This window comes from Carassius auratus, chromosome 21 (assembly GCF_003368295.1).
Source record: "Carassius auratus strain Wakin chromosome 21, ASM336829v1, whole genome shotgun sequence".
Classification (NCBI taxonomy): domain Eukaryota; kingdom Metazoa; phylum Chordata; class Actinopteri; order Cypriniformes; family Cyprinidae; genus Carassius; species Carassius auratus.
In genome coordinates this window covers 25,518,433-25,534,101 of record NC_039263.1, presented here as the reverse complement: position 1 = coordinate 25,534,101, position 15,669 = coordinate 25,518,433, and the positions used below count along the sequence as shown (strand labels likewise).

General features: G+C 36.2%; 2 protein-coding genes across 2 annotated transcripts; both read left to right on the top strand.

Annotated features, from left to right (window-relative positions):
* The first annotated feature begins 297 nt into the window (after positions 1–297).
* LOC113039146 (E3 ubiquitin-protein ligase TRIM39) lies at positions 298–8,939 on the top strand. Its single transcript, XM_026197046.1, has 13 exons — positions 298–1,875; positions 2,012–2,107; positions 2,187–2,417; positions 2,502–2,524; positions 2,609–2,727; positions 3,255–3,765; positions 4,243–4,245; positions 4,771–4,792; positions 4,954–5,100; positions 5,754–5,984; positions 6,114–6,136; positions 6,206–6,324; positions 8,185–8,939. The coding sequence occupies exons 1-13, from the start codon at positions 1,477–1,479 to the stop codon at positions 8,682–8,684; spliced, it is 2,424 nt and encodes an 807-aa protein (XP_026052831.1). The 5' UTR covers positions 298–1,476; the 3' UTR covers positions 8,685–8,939.
* Positions 8,940–10,888: 1,949 nt separating this feature from the next.
* On the top strand, positions 10,889–13,621 carry LOC113039145 (collagen alpha-2(VI) chain-like). The gene is made up of 5 exons (XM_026197045.1): positions 10,889–10,993; positions 11,874–11,969; positions 12,052–12,283; positions 12,376–12,398; positions 12,484–13,621. The coding sequence occupies exons 1-5, from the start codon at positions 10,971–10,973 to the stop codon at positions 13,619–13,621; spliced, it is 1,512 nt and encodes a 503-aa protein (XP_026052830.1). The 5' UTR covers positions 10,889–10,970.
* The last annotated feature ends 2,048 nt before the right edge of the window (positions 13,622–15,669 follow it).

Here is a 15,669-nt window from a genome sequence, read left to right as displayed (position 1 = left end):
CTATCCTGAATAACCACAAAGAAATGTGCTTAAAAATTAATGTCTGGATGAATCCCACAAAGAAACGTACAATTCAAAATTCAACACAAATCTAGAGGAAAAACATGAGGCTTGCATAAAAATAAAACAAGGACCCTTTATTTTTGCATATATGTAATTTTCTTATTACTGTAATATAGTAACGGAAATTGTTTATTAAAGCATACATTTTAGTGCAATAAATATTGTGTATACATATATATATATATATATATATATATATATATATATATATATATATATACTTGCAAAAATACATACTTTTTCTGCATTTCAGTAATGGGAATATTTATTATTATCTTTTTTATTATTATTTTGATTGACGTTTTATTCCAGATTTAAATATTCCCAATTTTCTATTTAAAATTGTCTATTTTTAGGACCCTTAAGTTTCATACAAACTAATAAAAATATATTTTTCATTATGGTAAACATATTTTGGAGGGAAAATATGCAAATTAAATAGGTTTTCAAATTTAGGATTGATTTTCATTCTTTTGATTTGCCGTTGAATTATGACTTGTACGTTTCCTTACAGATTTTGTGAGATTTATCTGTTGTTGAATGACTAACCTGTGCAGTATATTATCTCTTTAATATGATTGTAACAAATTGCTCTTGAGTGTAACACACACAGAAAAACAGAAAGGAGTGAAATACTAACCGAATCTTTCATTTTTGTTGCTGCAAATAGCTTTTGGCTTGTACATATAGGAATTCTGGACCAATGTGAAGCTGACAGTGCAGTTTGAGTCTGGTTTAGACACTAGAGAGTCGTTTGCTGAAGGACTGCATGGCATTATGGGCTTCTAGCTTGTGTTGTTAGTCCTTTGCACAGCTGTTCTTCATTTTTAGTTTCTGTTGAATGCTGTTCTTTTTTTTTTTCTTCCAGAATAATTGTATGTAAAAACACAATTCGCTTTATCATGGTACTGTATATTTGGCAACCATGAATAAAACTCCATCTTTAAAAATCAGCCTTGATTTGATTGTTTCATTCATAAAACAGGGCCTGTACTCACAAAACATATTAAAGAACAATATAATACAAAAAATAAAAAGGACATCTTAAAAATAATGGGTGTGTCTATCCTATTTTAACTCAATAAAACCAAATCTGAAGCTATCCTGAAATGGCTGTTATTGCAGATAACATCTGAAGTAAAATTAATTTACATGCACATAACAAAAACTAATCCTGTGTTAGTTGCTTCACCACCTGTGTGCGGTTTAGAAAGCAATTAGCAATGCAGTAATTAGTCTATATATGAACAAGTGGACTGACCCCGGTGATGTTTGGAAATGTGGCTAGCATTTAGCTTAGACAAAAGATTGGTTATCATTTTAGGTCCTGATGATTAAATGTTTCTAATGCACGAGTTTTTGCTTTAAAAAGTGGTCGTTATTCCACTGAAACTGCGATTTTTGTGACTTGAAATGGCGTCTAGATCTTCTTTTGAGGAGGATTTGTCTTGTCCTGTATGCTGCGACTTTTTTATAAATCCCGTCGTTCTGTCCTGTAGTCATAGCGTCTGTGAAGATTGTGTGCATCGGTTTTGGGAAGATAAGAGACGTAAAGAGTGTCCAGTTTGTAGAAGATCTTCAAAGGAACGTCCTCCAGTTAACTTGGCTTTGAAGAACCTGTGTGAGACCTACCAACAACATCTGAGCCGCGGACCTTCGTCTGGAGATGAAGGTGTCTGCGGTCTTCACAAAGAGAAGCTGAAGCTCTTCTGTCTGGACGATCAAGAGCCCGTGTGTCTGGTGTGTCGAGACTCCAGAAAACACACCAACCACAGATTCAGTCCTGTGGATGAAGCCGTGATGGACAATAAGGTCAGACAAAAATGATTAACTGTTCAGTGATCTTTTATTCTGACACTCTTGATTTTATGAAAATGCATCAGCAGAAATGCACTTTGTCCTGTCTCTGTAATTATATTTAATAAAGGCAACGGTTTGTTCAACTCAGGAGATTCTCAAAGATGCTCTTGGACACTTGGAGAAGAAGCGGGGAATATTTGCGAGTTTTAAAGAGTGTTTTAATGAACGTGATGAACTCGTCAAGGTTTGAAGTTAACCATTAACTCTATTTAAGGAATTTAAATGTAAGCTTGATCTAGTTTGGTTGTTGTCTTAAATTTCAGTTTAATGCCCAACATGCTGAGAGGCGGATTAAAGCAGAGTTTGAGGAGCTTCACCGGTTTCTTCGTGATGAAGAAGCGATCAGAATAACAGCACTGAGAGAGGAAGAGGAACGGAGGAGTCGGATGATGAGGGACAAGATCGAGGAGACCAGCAGACAGATCTCATCTCTCTCTCAGACCATCAGAGACACCGAGGAGCAGATGAAACGCGATGACGTTTCATTCTTGCAGGTCTCGATTGAATTCTAAATAAGCGACATTTTCAGTGAACAAAACCAAATTCTGATTCGTTTGCTTCCTCCCTTTTCTTCGCAGAACTTTAACTCAACATTGCAAAGGTTTGTGTCCTTCCGGTTCCTCTTCTCCCTGGTTCTGAACTCAATCCTGCAGTCTCTCTGACGTCTGAGTGTTTTATTCTCCAGAGCTCTGTGTAACCCGCCGCTTCCAGAAGCCTTTCCTGAAGTGACGATCAGGTTCTCAAGTCACCTGACCAACCTGAAGCTCACGGTCTTACAGAAGATGCAGGACACTCTCGGTGAATGTGTGCATGACCGAATATCATCCCCTTCACTTGAGCACTACTTTCATTTCTTATAATTGCTCCAAGAAATCAGGAAGAATCTTTTCATTACCTGATGGGACACACTTATAGTGTTGTAAAAATGCAACTTTACGTGGCATTATTATTATTTAAATACTTGACATTTTAAAGGCCGCTTCTAAATGTGTATTCGGTAGTCTCTATAAAATGTAATGGTTTAATTTGTGGCGCTTCTAATTAAGCGACGAAAAGCAGTTGCAAATGTTGTAAATGCGTATTTTGCACCATTAAGACAAAACAACACCACAACATGTAATATCTAATTATTTTAGGCTTTTTATACTTAACTTGCATTGGAAAGGTTTTCTTGATCTCAGTAAAAACCTCATGATTTATACCAAATCCTGTTCTAAGCCTGGAATAATGCTCCAGAGCGATATTCAAGAGTGTGGATTTAATGCATGTTAAGGGCATTTGCGTAGTTATTTTAATTGTGTATAATTATGTCTCTGTGTTCTCCCTTTTAGCCTCATACTACTACAAGCCGTCTCCTATTCAATCTGATCTGGCTGCAATAGAGATTTCTGACAATCAAGAGGAATATAGTGAATACGAGTGCTTCCAGAGGGATGGAGGGAACTGTACGAAGATATTTGGAGGTCGACGGTCTAATGGAGACCGACAGCAGTTTCCAGATCCTCTAGCCCGTGCCACTGATTTATTCCCTGCTCCGGTCAGCACCACAGAACCGACCTTCAACCTACCCCTGATCCACAGAGGTCCTCCTGTGTCACAGATCCTCCGCAGCCAGATTATGACGAGGATGAACTACGGAGAAAAACTAGTCGTAGGCCGCCCTCGGTTGAGATCGAGGTTTAGGCGCACGAGCGTTCCCTCTCCACTGGATTTGGCATTTGGAGCTTCGACCAGTGCTTCACTCGGGGGGAATCCTCAAGGGGACTTGAAGTTTTTGACGTTCAGGGGAGGAGACTTCAGTCTTCAAGATATGGTGATCTGTGACCATGAAGTTCAGATTTAGTTTAGATACTTCACACGAAGATATTTAGTCATTGCTAATTATTTTGTGGTTCTGTCACAAGTCATTTATTTCTTTTTATTTTAGATTTAAAAATAAACGGATCAACAATTTGTGTCTTATTTAATAATTAAAAAAAAAAAAGGGACCAAAAAGCACAAGAGCACTATACCACCACAGACAATGACAGGTGAATGTGAGATGAAGTTGCGCCTCCTGCTGGATGTGTACTGTACTGCACGGTCAAAGTTACTTCAACTAAAAACATGCATGGGAACAGTTTGTGTATTTTTGATATTTTATACATTAGCTACTAGACGTTGAACTTTAGCTTTTATTTTTTCAATCAAATTATTAACAGCAAAAAATACTAATGAAAATACTTGCAGCGTCTGTATTGGGATGTTTTCCAGACCTGCCAACCTGTGTGTTTTTACAATGTAATTTTTTATTTTATTTTTTTAAAATAACCTTTTTAGCACGTAATAATTGCCTACATGAGTGCATTCACTTTATTTGTTTAATACAAAATTCAGAGATATATGCTATGGTGTACCATGAATCGGCCAAAAAATACAGAGATCTGAATTTGTGCTCATATCACATGGCCCAAACACAGAAGTGTACTGGAGTTTTTGTTTTATTAAATTTTTTTAATGGGCATTAAAAAAAAACAAAGTAGCAAAACCAAACCGTTTATCTCCACTAATACAAAACAAGATGTGAGAACCGTAACCAGAAATTGCATGCAATCTTTGGAGATAGGTTTGAAACGCGTTGTTAAAGAAATGATACCGTGATTATGATACGTTTTCAACTGATTTTCACTCTGAACTGGAGATTTCTAATGATCCAGTAAAATCTAATGAATATAAGCCTTTTCAAAGAGTAAACATGAAATAAAACAATGAACTTTAGACAGACATCTGATGATCTTGTTCAGTCGACACTGAATACTTTATTACTATTTCTGATGATGGTTAATGTTATATTACATGTTTTTTTAGGAATATCGACGGCAGATATGAAGTTTTTTAATTGGAAACAGACTTCTGAGAGTTAAAACCAGATTATTACTGCACTTAAAACAGAAAGTTTGGAGACGGATCGACACAAGACTTTGAAAATGACATCTAGATCTTTTTCTGAGGAGGATTTGAATTGTCCAGTGTGCCTTGACATTTTTATAGATCCTGTACTTCTGTCCTGTACTCACAGCATCTGTAAACATTGCCTTCAGAGGTTTTGGGAAAAACAAGGACATAAAGCTTGTCCACTCCAGAAAACACACCAACCACAGATTCTGTCCCATAGATGAAGCTCTGACCGATAACAAGGTAAGAGATATTATTTGATGAAATCATCTCAATAATTAATGATGAGTCTTCTTTAGCTTTGATAACATTGTGCATTAGTTGTGGTGTTGTTTTGACAAAGTTATGCAACATCACAGCATTTATTTCCACCAAAATGCATTGTTTTTTGGCTCAGATCCTGTGTTAACAATGGGACAGTCGAATCACTCAAGACTTTGAGCCTAATAAATCTGGTCCTCCTGGATTATGGCCATAAGAAATCTCTTCTGACATGCTTGATTGAGAAATGAAAAGCTGCCTGTGTATAAAATAACTTAATAAATAGTTGGTATATTTATTCTCGCACACTAACATTTTGTGATGAAAAATCATTGAATAAATATATTATTTTAACTTTTTACTCCTCTATCCATATGTGAAATAAAAGAGGCAAAATCTGAAATAAGAAAATACACAAAAAACGGAAAACCAGACTATTTTTCTGTCGATTTCTTCCAGGAGAAACTCCAGGATTTACTGAACCACTTACAGGAGAAATTTTACAGGAGAGGATTTTAAACAGAATTTGGATAAATCTGCTAAACATATTCAGGTTTGATATACTGAAGCTTATATGTTTATAATGTTTCTATATTCCCTTTGATATGGACCGAGTTTAATCATATCTTTCTCAGGCTCAGGCTCAATGCACAGAGAAGCTGATTAAAGAAGAGTTTGAGAAACTTCACCAGCTTCTGCGTGACCAGGAAGCGATCAGAATTACAGCGCTGAGAGAAGAAGAGAATCGGAAGAGTCAGAAGATGATCGACAGGATCGAGGAGACCAGCAAACAGATCGTATATCTCACACGCTCCATCAGGGATACACAGGAGCAGGTGAAAGCTGGAGAGGATTCATTCCTGCGGGTGAAAACCAGTTTTCATTATGTTTATACATTTGGAGACAACTGCAAATATATCAAATTCATTTTCAGAGATAAAAACTGAATTCAGTGTTGCTTAATAAATTGTATTTCTTGCCTTTTTTTGTTGCAGGACTTAAAGGACTCATTGAAAAGGTTTGTAGGCTGTTTTTGTTATCTGAGTTCTGTGATCTGAACTAAACTGACTCCCGAATGTTTTCCCAGAGTTCGGCATGGTCTGTCGGATCCAGAGAACGTTTCAGAAACGCTCATCGATGTTCCAAAACACCTGAAAAACCTCAAGTTCACCGTGTTACAGAAGATGCAGGAAGATATTAAATACAGTAAGTATATTATTAAAGCTTCTCTTTTCACACTTGTCGAAAGTTTGGATAAAGTTTAAACTACATCTCTTACCAGAGTTTTCAAGCTACAACCAACAAACTTGAGTCCGATCTCGAGACTGGTCTGATTTGGGTTGCTCTACTATTTCTAACTGATCAGACTTATGGTTTTTGTGAAACGGATTATCAAATGCCCAACAGACTTCCACTGAGGGGGTCTCAACGTTTCAAGAGGGCGAAGAGTTTTTACAATGAGATTCGAGTGTTTAAGCTGTCTGTCACTAGCAAAGTTTAATGACTAGCAACATGCTAATCATTCGTTATTTTAACATTATTATAATTATGCTAGAAACACGTTAAAAACAAATCTTAGCAACATGCTAACAATATGTAAATCATGCTAGAAACATGATTAGCAACAAATGCTAGCAATGTGCTAACAGAATGCTAATCATGTTAAATCATGCTAGCAACATGTTAACAACATGCTAATTGTGCTAGAAACACGTAAACAACAAATGCTAGCAATGTGCTAACTAAATGTTAATCATGCTAGAAACACGTAAACAACAAATGCTAACAATGTGCTAACAAAATGATAATCATGCTAGAAACACGTAAACAACAAATGCTAGCAATGTGCTAACAACATGCTAATCATGCTAGAAACATATAAACAACAAAGGTTAACAATGTGTTAACAACTTGCTAATCGTGCTAGCAACATGTTAACAACATGAAAATCATGTTAGAAACACTTTCACAACAAATACTAGCAATGTGCTAACAACATGCTATGCTAAACATGATAACTCATGCTACAAACATAATTAGCCACATACAAATAATGTGCTAATCTAACAACATCATGTTAATCATGCTAGAAACATGTAAACAACAAATGCTAGCAATATGGTAATAACATGATAATCATGCTAGCAACATGTTAACAACATGCTAATTGTGCTAGAAACACATAAACAACAAATGCTAGCAATGTGCTAACAACATGCTAATCATGCTAGAAACATGTAAACAACAAATGCTAGCAATGTGCTAACTAAATGTTAATCATGCTAGAAACACGTAAACAACAAATGCTAACAATGTGCTAACAAAATGTTAATCATGCTAGAAACACGTAAACAACAAATGCTAGCAATGTGCTAACAACATGCTAATCATGCTAGAAGCATATAAACAACAAAGGTTAGCAATGTGTTAACAACTTGCTAATCGTGCTAGCAACATGTTAACAACATGAAAATCATGCTAAAAACATTTTCACAACAAATACTAGCAATGTGCTAACAACATGCTAAACATGATAACTCATGCTACAAACATAATTAGCCACATACAAATAATGTGCTAATCTAACAACATCATGTTAATCATGCTAGAAACATGTAAACAACAAATGCTAGCAATATGGTAATAACATGCTAATCATGCTAGAAACATGTAAACAACAAATGCTAACAATATGCTAACAACATGCTAATCATGCTAGAAACACGTTCACAACAAATGTTAGCAATCTGCTAACAACATGTTAATCATGCTAGAAACATGTAAACGGCAAATGCTAGCAAATTGGTAACAACATGCTAATCATGCTATCAACACGTTATTAACATCTATCTAAACTTTCAAACTTCAAGCTTTTATAACTGCTTCAAACTTTCAGGCTACACTTTCTCAAGCCAACTTCAAAGTTTATTCACAAAATGTACTCATCTGTTTTGATTTTTTAATATAATTTATATTATTTATTTAAATAAATGCAGCCTTGCTGAGCAGAATAGACTTCATTAAAACATCCTAATGTTTGTGCACGTGTCCCCTCTCTCTCTTCAGCTCCGGTGACCTTGGACCCCAGCACTGCTCACAGTAATCTCATGGTGTCTGATGATCTGACCAGTGTGCGGTTCAGAGATGAGGAAAAGCTGCTTCCTGATAATCCCGAGAGATTTGACAGTTGGGAGTGTGTTCTGGCTTCAGAGGGCTTCGACTCAGGACTTCACTGCTGGGACGTTGAGGTCGGAGACCTCACAAACTGGACCTTCGGTGTGATGACCGAATCTGCTCGGAGGAAGGGTGACATTCTGACAGAGAAGGGACTTTGGGTTCTTGGGTACGCTTCTGGGGAATATTATGCATTCATTACACCAGAGCAGTCGCCTCCGCTGACGGTCAAGAATAAACTCCAGAAAATCAGAGTTCAGCTGAACTACGAAAAAGGAAAGCTGTCCTTCATCGATCCTCTCAGTAACACATCCATTCACACTTTTACACAGAAGTTCACTGAGAAAGTCTACCCATGGTTTGGTCTTCGCTGTGATGTCTGTCCTCTGTGATCTTACCAGTCAACTGAAGAAATCATTTAGAGACGAAACGAGTAAAGATGACTCCCATTTTAACTTTAAAATAGAAAGCATTTGTAAATCAGTTCACTCTGACATGTTTTAATGTTTGATTCTGTGTCTTAATCTGAACTATTTTAAAAGGCATCTAACACATTTCTTAAATTATCATTATTATACAGTTTAATAATATATATAACATTCTTTTTCTGTGAAGCTGCTTTGCTGCATGTGCATCATGAAAAGCAATGCACAAATAAACACGAGTTGATTTAATGTTACCATGCTTTGATGAACAATATCTTTACTATATATTTTCCAAAACACATTTTACACTAAAACTTTCCAGTCAAAAATGACCAAATAAGGGTTAATGGTGTAGCTCTCAGTTGCTGTTAATGAATCGAATGCTCTTAAATGCATGGATGGTACACATCAAGCTTTTCTTGCAATTTAGTAGCCATGTAGATCACTATGATAAGATATTATTTATAATGTAAAGCGATTAGTCAGATTTAGTCCTGGTGCACTTCCCTTTTCCTGAATTCAGTCGTTTATTTCTCGCTGTACACTTCAGCGAACAAAATGCACAGATGGTGATGGAGACGTTTTACAGGAAATTAGGCCTTTGTTTCATCAGTTTTGTTTTCAAGGAAAGCTTAGCTTTCATTTTCAGAAATACAGAAACTGGTTTACAGCTATATTTACACGTGTCTATGTGTGAGTCCCATGAATGTAGACAGCAATGAGGTCTGATTATTGTATGTATTAACTCATTCACAGTATTAGTGACCAGAGAGCTGATAATGAACGATGACAGTAATAAGCGTGACTTACACCATTTATTTTATTTTCATGGTTTTTTTCATATAATTTACAGTGCAGTAAATCAATCCAGAACATGGACACATTTAGCCACTATTTGTCACAGGTAAGTGAGGACTGACAAATGTAAAGTTGAAATATGATTCATAGCAGCTGATCCGTGTAAATATTTACATTCTTCCCACACCTACATCACTTCCAGAACCTGTCTCTTCAGGAATGAGGGGAATCAAGAAACAAGCTGCAAACAGCCAAGAATCATTGCTCTGAAAGATGAGTGCACGAGGTGGATTCTGATTGGCTGTCAATGTTGTCATTGTTTGCAAACTGAAAACAAAGTTGTTTCTCTGTATCATTATCATTCTAGTCGTTGTGTGACTCTGCGATGCTTATAATTAGAAAGTTATTAAAACTTCATCATTATTGTTTTCATTCCTTGATGTGAATGGGCTTTTGCACAAGGTTTGAATTATAAAAGATCATTGGATAACACACATGCAGGTCTGTTCCTCATGCAAAGTGCCTTAAAACTTTTTCAACATTTTTTTTCCACTATGAAGACCATTTTGTGCAATGGAAAGTTTCCATGCATGTTGAACCATCAGTGCCACTAAAGAACCTGTATTTTCAAGAGTGCATGACTTCTGAAGTCTTCGAGACATGAGTCATACAGAGCACTTTAATGGTGTTTTTATCATTCCTTAATCAAAAAGATCTCTTAGGATTTGGCTTATTGACTTATTGTGAATTAACATCTAAAGACTAATAATAAACGGCAATTATTATGTCCTAAAGATTTAGACTACTGTTAGATTCAGTATGATTTATTTCCATTAAAAATTCTGGTGATCTCTAAAATGTTGCAATAATGAACAGATCTCGAGTCTGAGAGGATCCGGTTTATCTGCATTGTACAGAATGAAGCAGATTTCTCAGTGTTGAGCTCCTCCCACTGGATTTAAAGACAGACGTCTGATGTTTTAGCTCATATCTTGCTTCAATTCTGTATGTGCATTATTTCTGCCGTGGATGTGAAGCTTAAAAACTAGTCTCTAAGACAGATTTGGACGTGCAAAATGGCATCTGAAGGTTTTACTGAGGTGGACTTCACTTGTCCTGTGTGCTTTGACTTTTTCATAAACCCTGTTGTTCTGAACTGCAGTCACAGCATCTGTTCAAACTGCATCCAGGCGTTTTGGGAAAGTAAGGGAATTAGGGAATGTCCCATGTGCAGAGAGATATCGACAGTGAATGATCCTCCGTTAAATCTGGCTTTGAAGAACCTGTGCGAGACCTTCCAGCAGGAGCGAAGTCAAGGACCTTCCTCGGGAGCCGAGGCCGTCTGCAGCGCTCACAGAGAGAAGCTGAAGCTCTTCTGTCTGGATGATCAGCAGGCCGTGTGTTTGGTGTGTCGAGACTCCAAACTACACACCGACCACAGCTTCTGTCCAATAGATGAAGCCGTGCACAATAACAAGGTCAGAAATCTGATTTTACTGATGTAATCTGAGGTTTATGTACAGTATACACACACAGAAGAATGAATGAGCTGAAACCAAGCTGCTGATTTGGAAGCACACTAATGCATTTGCTAATGTCTTTTATCATCTCATTTGTTTTCAAACTTAAATCTACGGAAGTCCATTTTAGCTACTGATTTCAAAGTAAGTAAAACAAAGTAATTGTGACTTGTGAACTGAGTGAAATTCATAATTCTGACTGAAAAAGCAACAATTCTGTGAAAGAAAAATATCTGAGTTGAGTGAAACTTGCATTTCTGTGAGAAAAGTCAGAATTTGGAGATATAAACTCACATTTGTGAGGGAAAAAAAAAATACTTGTGAGATAAAAAGCCACAATAACCTTGTTTTATTTTTTATTCAATGGTAGAAACAGACTTGCATGCATCAGATCCATTGTGTTTGTTATAATTTACAGGGAGTGGTTGGAGTTAGTTTGATTGATTAAGCATTGAACAGGTGTCACTGGTTTCAGTTTTCTGCCCTCCCTCCAAACACATTCCCTCTATTGTGATATCAAATAACAGAGAAACAATGCAATAAATCAATAAAACAGAAGAGCCAGACACTATTTCTATGTTACTTTGGTATCACTGCACTAAACGGTTGTTAACCACTTCAGTTGAAATGAACAATACTTCTACAGCATTTATTAATCTTAGTGTTATTTTCCTTTACTAATGCATTGTTAAAATTAAAAGTTGTGTTAGTTAACATCATAATGCAATGCGAATTAGCACGACTGTATTTTAATGAACTTACATCAACGAAGATGAATAAGTACATTATACATTAATACATTAATGGAAGCTAAAGTGTTACTGTTGCTTTCTTTCAGGAGAAACTCAAAGCTGTACTGGAAAACTTACGGGAGAAGATGGGATTATTTGATAATTTTAAACAGACGTTGGATCAGACTGCTGATATTAATAAGGTTGGGAATGAACAGTGTGATTTAAGTACTTCTGGATGCTATAGATATAGTTTGGCCATTATAACCCGCTGTTCATTTTCAGGTTCACACCGAAGAAGCAGAAGAGAAGATCAAGATGGAGTTCGAGGAGCTTCGAGAGATTCTACGCAACGAAGAAGTGGTTAGGAATAACAGTGCTGCGAGAGGAAGAGAAGCAGAAGAGTCAGATGATAAAGGAGAAGACTGGGAAGACCAGCAAACAGATCGTATCTCTCAAATGTGCGATCAGAGATGTAGAGCAGCAGATGAAGACTGAAGATGATTCATTCCTGCAGGTGCCAACGAACGCTCATCAACAGAATCCCAGTGTTATTATTAAGACAGGTGCTAACGCATGAATGTCATCTCTTTCTCTTTGTCTTTACAGAACTTTAAGAGCACATTGCAAAGGTTTGTTGTGTTTCCTGTTTCTCTTGTGCATTCATTGGCTCTCAGCCAAAACAAGAATTCCTGAAAGTTTTTATGTGTGTTCCAGATCCCAGTTCAGCCTGCCAGATCCGGGGAATGTTGCCGATTTGCTGATCAATACCCAAGAATACCTGAGTGACCTGAGGCTCACTGTGCTCCAGAAGATTGACAGCTCCAGGGGGGAGCCCAGTGTGAGGGGGGCCCAGACTAACAGACGGGGCAATTCCAGAGCGGGGCCCAGTGTCAGGGGGGACCCCACTTTCAGAGGAGGCCAGAATTTCAGAGGGAACCCCAGCATCAGGGGGGATGCCAGTTTTAAGGAGGACCCTACTTCCAGAGGGGGACAACATTTTAAAAGGGGGCACAACCCTAGAGGGGACCCCAGTTTCAGGGGTAGGCAAAATTTTAAGGAGGACCACAGTAACAGAGGGGACCCGAGTTTCAGGGGTGGGCAAAATTTTAAGGAGGACCACAGTAACAGAGGCGACCCCAGCTTCAGGGGGGGACACAATTTTAGGGAGGACCCGAGTAACAGAGGGGACCCCAGCTTCAGGGGGGGACACAATTTTAGGGAGGACCCGAGTAACAGAGGGGACCCCAGCTTCAGGGGGGGACACAATTTTAGGGAGGACCCGAGTAACAGAGGGGACCCCAGCTTCAGGGGGGGACACAATTTTAGGGAGGACCAGAGTAACAGAGGGGACCCCAGTTTCAGGGGTGGGCAAAATTTTAGGGAGGACCCGAGTAACAGAGGGGACCCCAGCTTCAGGGGGGGACACAATTTTAGGGAGGACCAGAGTAACAGAGGGGACCCCAGTTTCAGGGGTGGGCAAAATTTTAAGGAGGACCACAGTAACAGAGGGGACCCCAGCTTCAGGGGGGGACACAATTTTAGGGAGGACCCGAGTAACAGAGGGGACCCCAGCTTCAGGGGGGGACACAATTTTAGGGAGGACCCGAGTAACAGAGGGGACCCCAGCTTCAGGGGGGGACACAATTTTAGGGAGGACCCGAGTAACAGAGGGGACCCCAGCTTCAGGGGGGGACACAATTTTAGGGAGGACCCGAGTAACAGAGGGGACCCCAGCTTCAGGGGGCCAAAGCTCCAGAGGGTGCAGAGGAGTTCTAGGGGGCCCCTTGAGGAGGTCACGTTAAGCTTAGCCAGCTGTACCCTCAACCAGCAATACAACTATACAAATGAGTAAAAAATTTAATATTCAAATTAAATATTTCTATTCAGAAACTACAAAGAAAGGGAAAATAAGAGTGAATTAAACATGAAATTTTGAAGTAAATTTTTTTTAAGTTTTTATTTTGTTTACAACTTTGTTAAGCATAGAGGTTTATTATTTCCTCATGAGTTTTTTGATGGACAGTTTGTTGATAACAGACAATGGTTTAATGACGGTGAATGGAATTAACATTCACACAGAACACAGAGTAGAAGTATAGAAAGATACTTCTATTATCAAATTAATTTGAACAAATCTGTTTAATATTTTACTATATTATCATCCGATTTTCATAACTTTTATCTGTTTATTGTTTTGCACAAGGTTTTTCAATAGCCTTTTTAACAGTGTATACAGCCATATATTTTTTTCCATTTGAATGGCTTCTATTTAATGGTTAAATGACATATTAGCAATAAAAAACATAAATATAAATTGAAATATAAGGTAGGAAAGAATCGGAAGGAATTGGTCTTATTAGAAGCAGTGTAACATGCTAATGACTTTGAAACTTATATCATAAGTTAATAAAACATACATGTAGTTAGTACCGTAGTTACTTTAACAACAAATTATTAATAAATTCAATCGATGTCAAAAAAAAATTTTTGTTACATTTTTTTTACATATTTTTTTCTTTACTTTAGTTTACTTAAACTTGAATTTAAAAAGCATGTCTAATCAAATTAGTTCATAAAACATTTGTTTTATAATTAAGAATTTAATGATAAGATTTAATTTTTAAGATTTAATTTTGCAATAATAGAGGCATATGAAATGTATTCAATCTTTTTAAAAATGTAATCAAATTAAAATTCAAAAATGAATTTTATTGTTGACAAGCAAAAGGTTTAAAAAAATTGACCTTTATGACTGGTTTTGTGCTCCAGGGTCACATTTATTAAAATAATTATTTTGTTTTATTATTAATGTAATAATTTTAGTACTTTATATTTATATCATTTTAAAAACATTTTTTAATAAAAAAAAAATGCAAGACACAGTGCACTGGAATGGAAAATAACTTTTTACATGAATATGTTTATGACCGTTTGTTTTTGTACTTGATGAGTGAGATGCTAAAAAGCAGCAAGATGCTGAAAAATCATAATAAAAACACAAAACGTATAAAAACGGTCAAAAACATCTGTCTGTAGTACATTTATTTAAAATAAGCTTTCATTTATACCACTACTTGAAAAAGATCAGGAGCTTTGGAAAACTTGTCATTTATACTCATATTGAAATTTTTGCTATTAACACGACTTTATTACTAAAAAGTTACCTTTTTTCATGTCTTCACTTTAAAAACTAGGCCATGTTTTCCGGTTTGGCCTTTATTCTTCATCTTCATCTTAGTTATTATGTTCTCATGATAATCTGTGACAGTAATCAAGCTTTGATGTATTTTGGGTGTTTCATACAATGTATTTTAATTTTGAAACAGTATCATTGTTCTTTGATACTGATACTATAGCTATATTAATTTAGGATGTGGTTCTGTCATAAATTGTTCTTTTAATTTGACTGTCCTTCTTCAATAAATATTAGTATGATAATTTGACAATAATCAAGTTTAAATGTAATTTGGGTGTTTTGCGCCATTTATAACAATGTTCTCTAATGAAAACAATAGTCAACAATATTAAAACGATGTTATTAAATTCTGTAATAAAATGCTATAAATTAGGGTCTTCTTTTAATAAATGCACAATAAAGAAACAATGATCAGCTACATTTCTGTTTATTATTATTTTTAATTGCAGAACTTTTCACCGAATTTCACATTTTAATCTGTCTCTGGCAACTATCTATGTTATATGTTATAAAGCGTTCATGTTGTTTTTCATAATATATATATATATATATATATATATATATATATATATATATATATATATATATATATATATATATATATATATATATATATATATATATATATATATATATAATTAAAATAATCATGCAGTTAAGAATAATTACATCTATAGCAAACTGATATATACTAGATGTGTATT

Coding starts and splice junctions, on each gene's coding strand:
- LOC113039146 (XM_026197046.1), top strand. CDS start 1,477: ATGGCGTCTAGATCTTCTTTTGAGGAGGATTTGTCTTGTCCTGTATGC. Junction 2,418..2,501: donor ATGACGTTTCATTCTTGCAG/GTCTCGATTGAA, acceptor TTTTCTTCGCAG/AACTTTAACTCAACATTGCA. Junction 6,325..8,184: donor GCAGGAAGATATTAAATACA/GTAAGTATATTA, acceptor CTCTCTCTTCAG/CTCCGGTGACCTTGGACCCC.
- LOC113039145 (XM_026197045.1), top strand. CDS start 10,971: ATGAAGCCGTGCACAATAACAAG. Junction 10,994..11,873: donor AAGCCGTGCACAATAACAAG/GTCAGAAATCTG, acceptor GCTTTCTTTCAG/GAGAAACTCAAAGCTGTACT. Junction 12,399..12,483: donor TTTAAGAGCACATTGCAAAG/GTTTGTTGTGTT, acceptor TGTGTGTTCCAG/ATCCCAGTTCAGCCTGCCAG.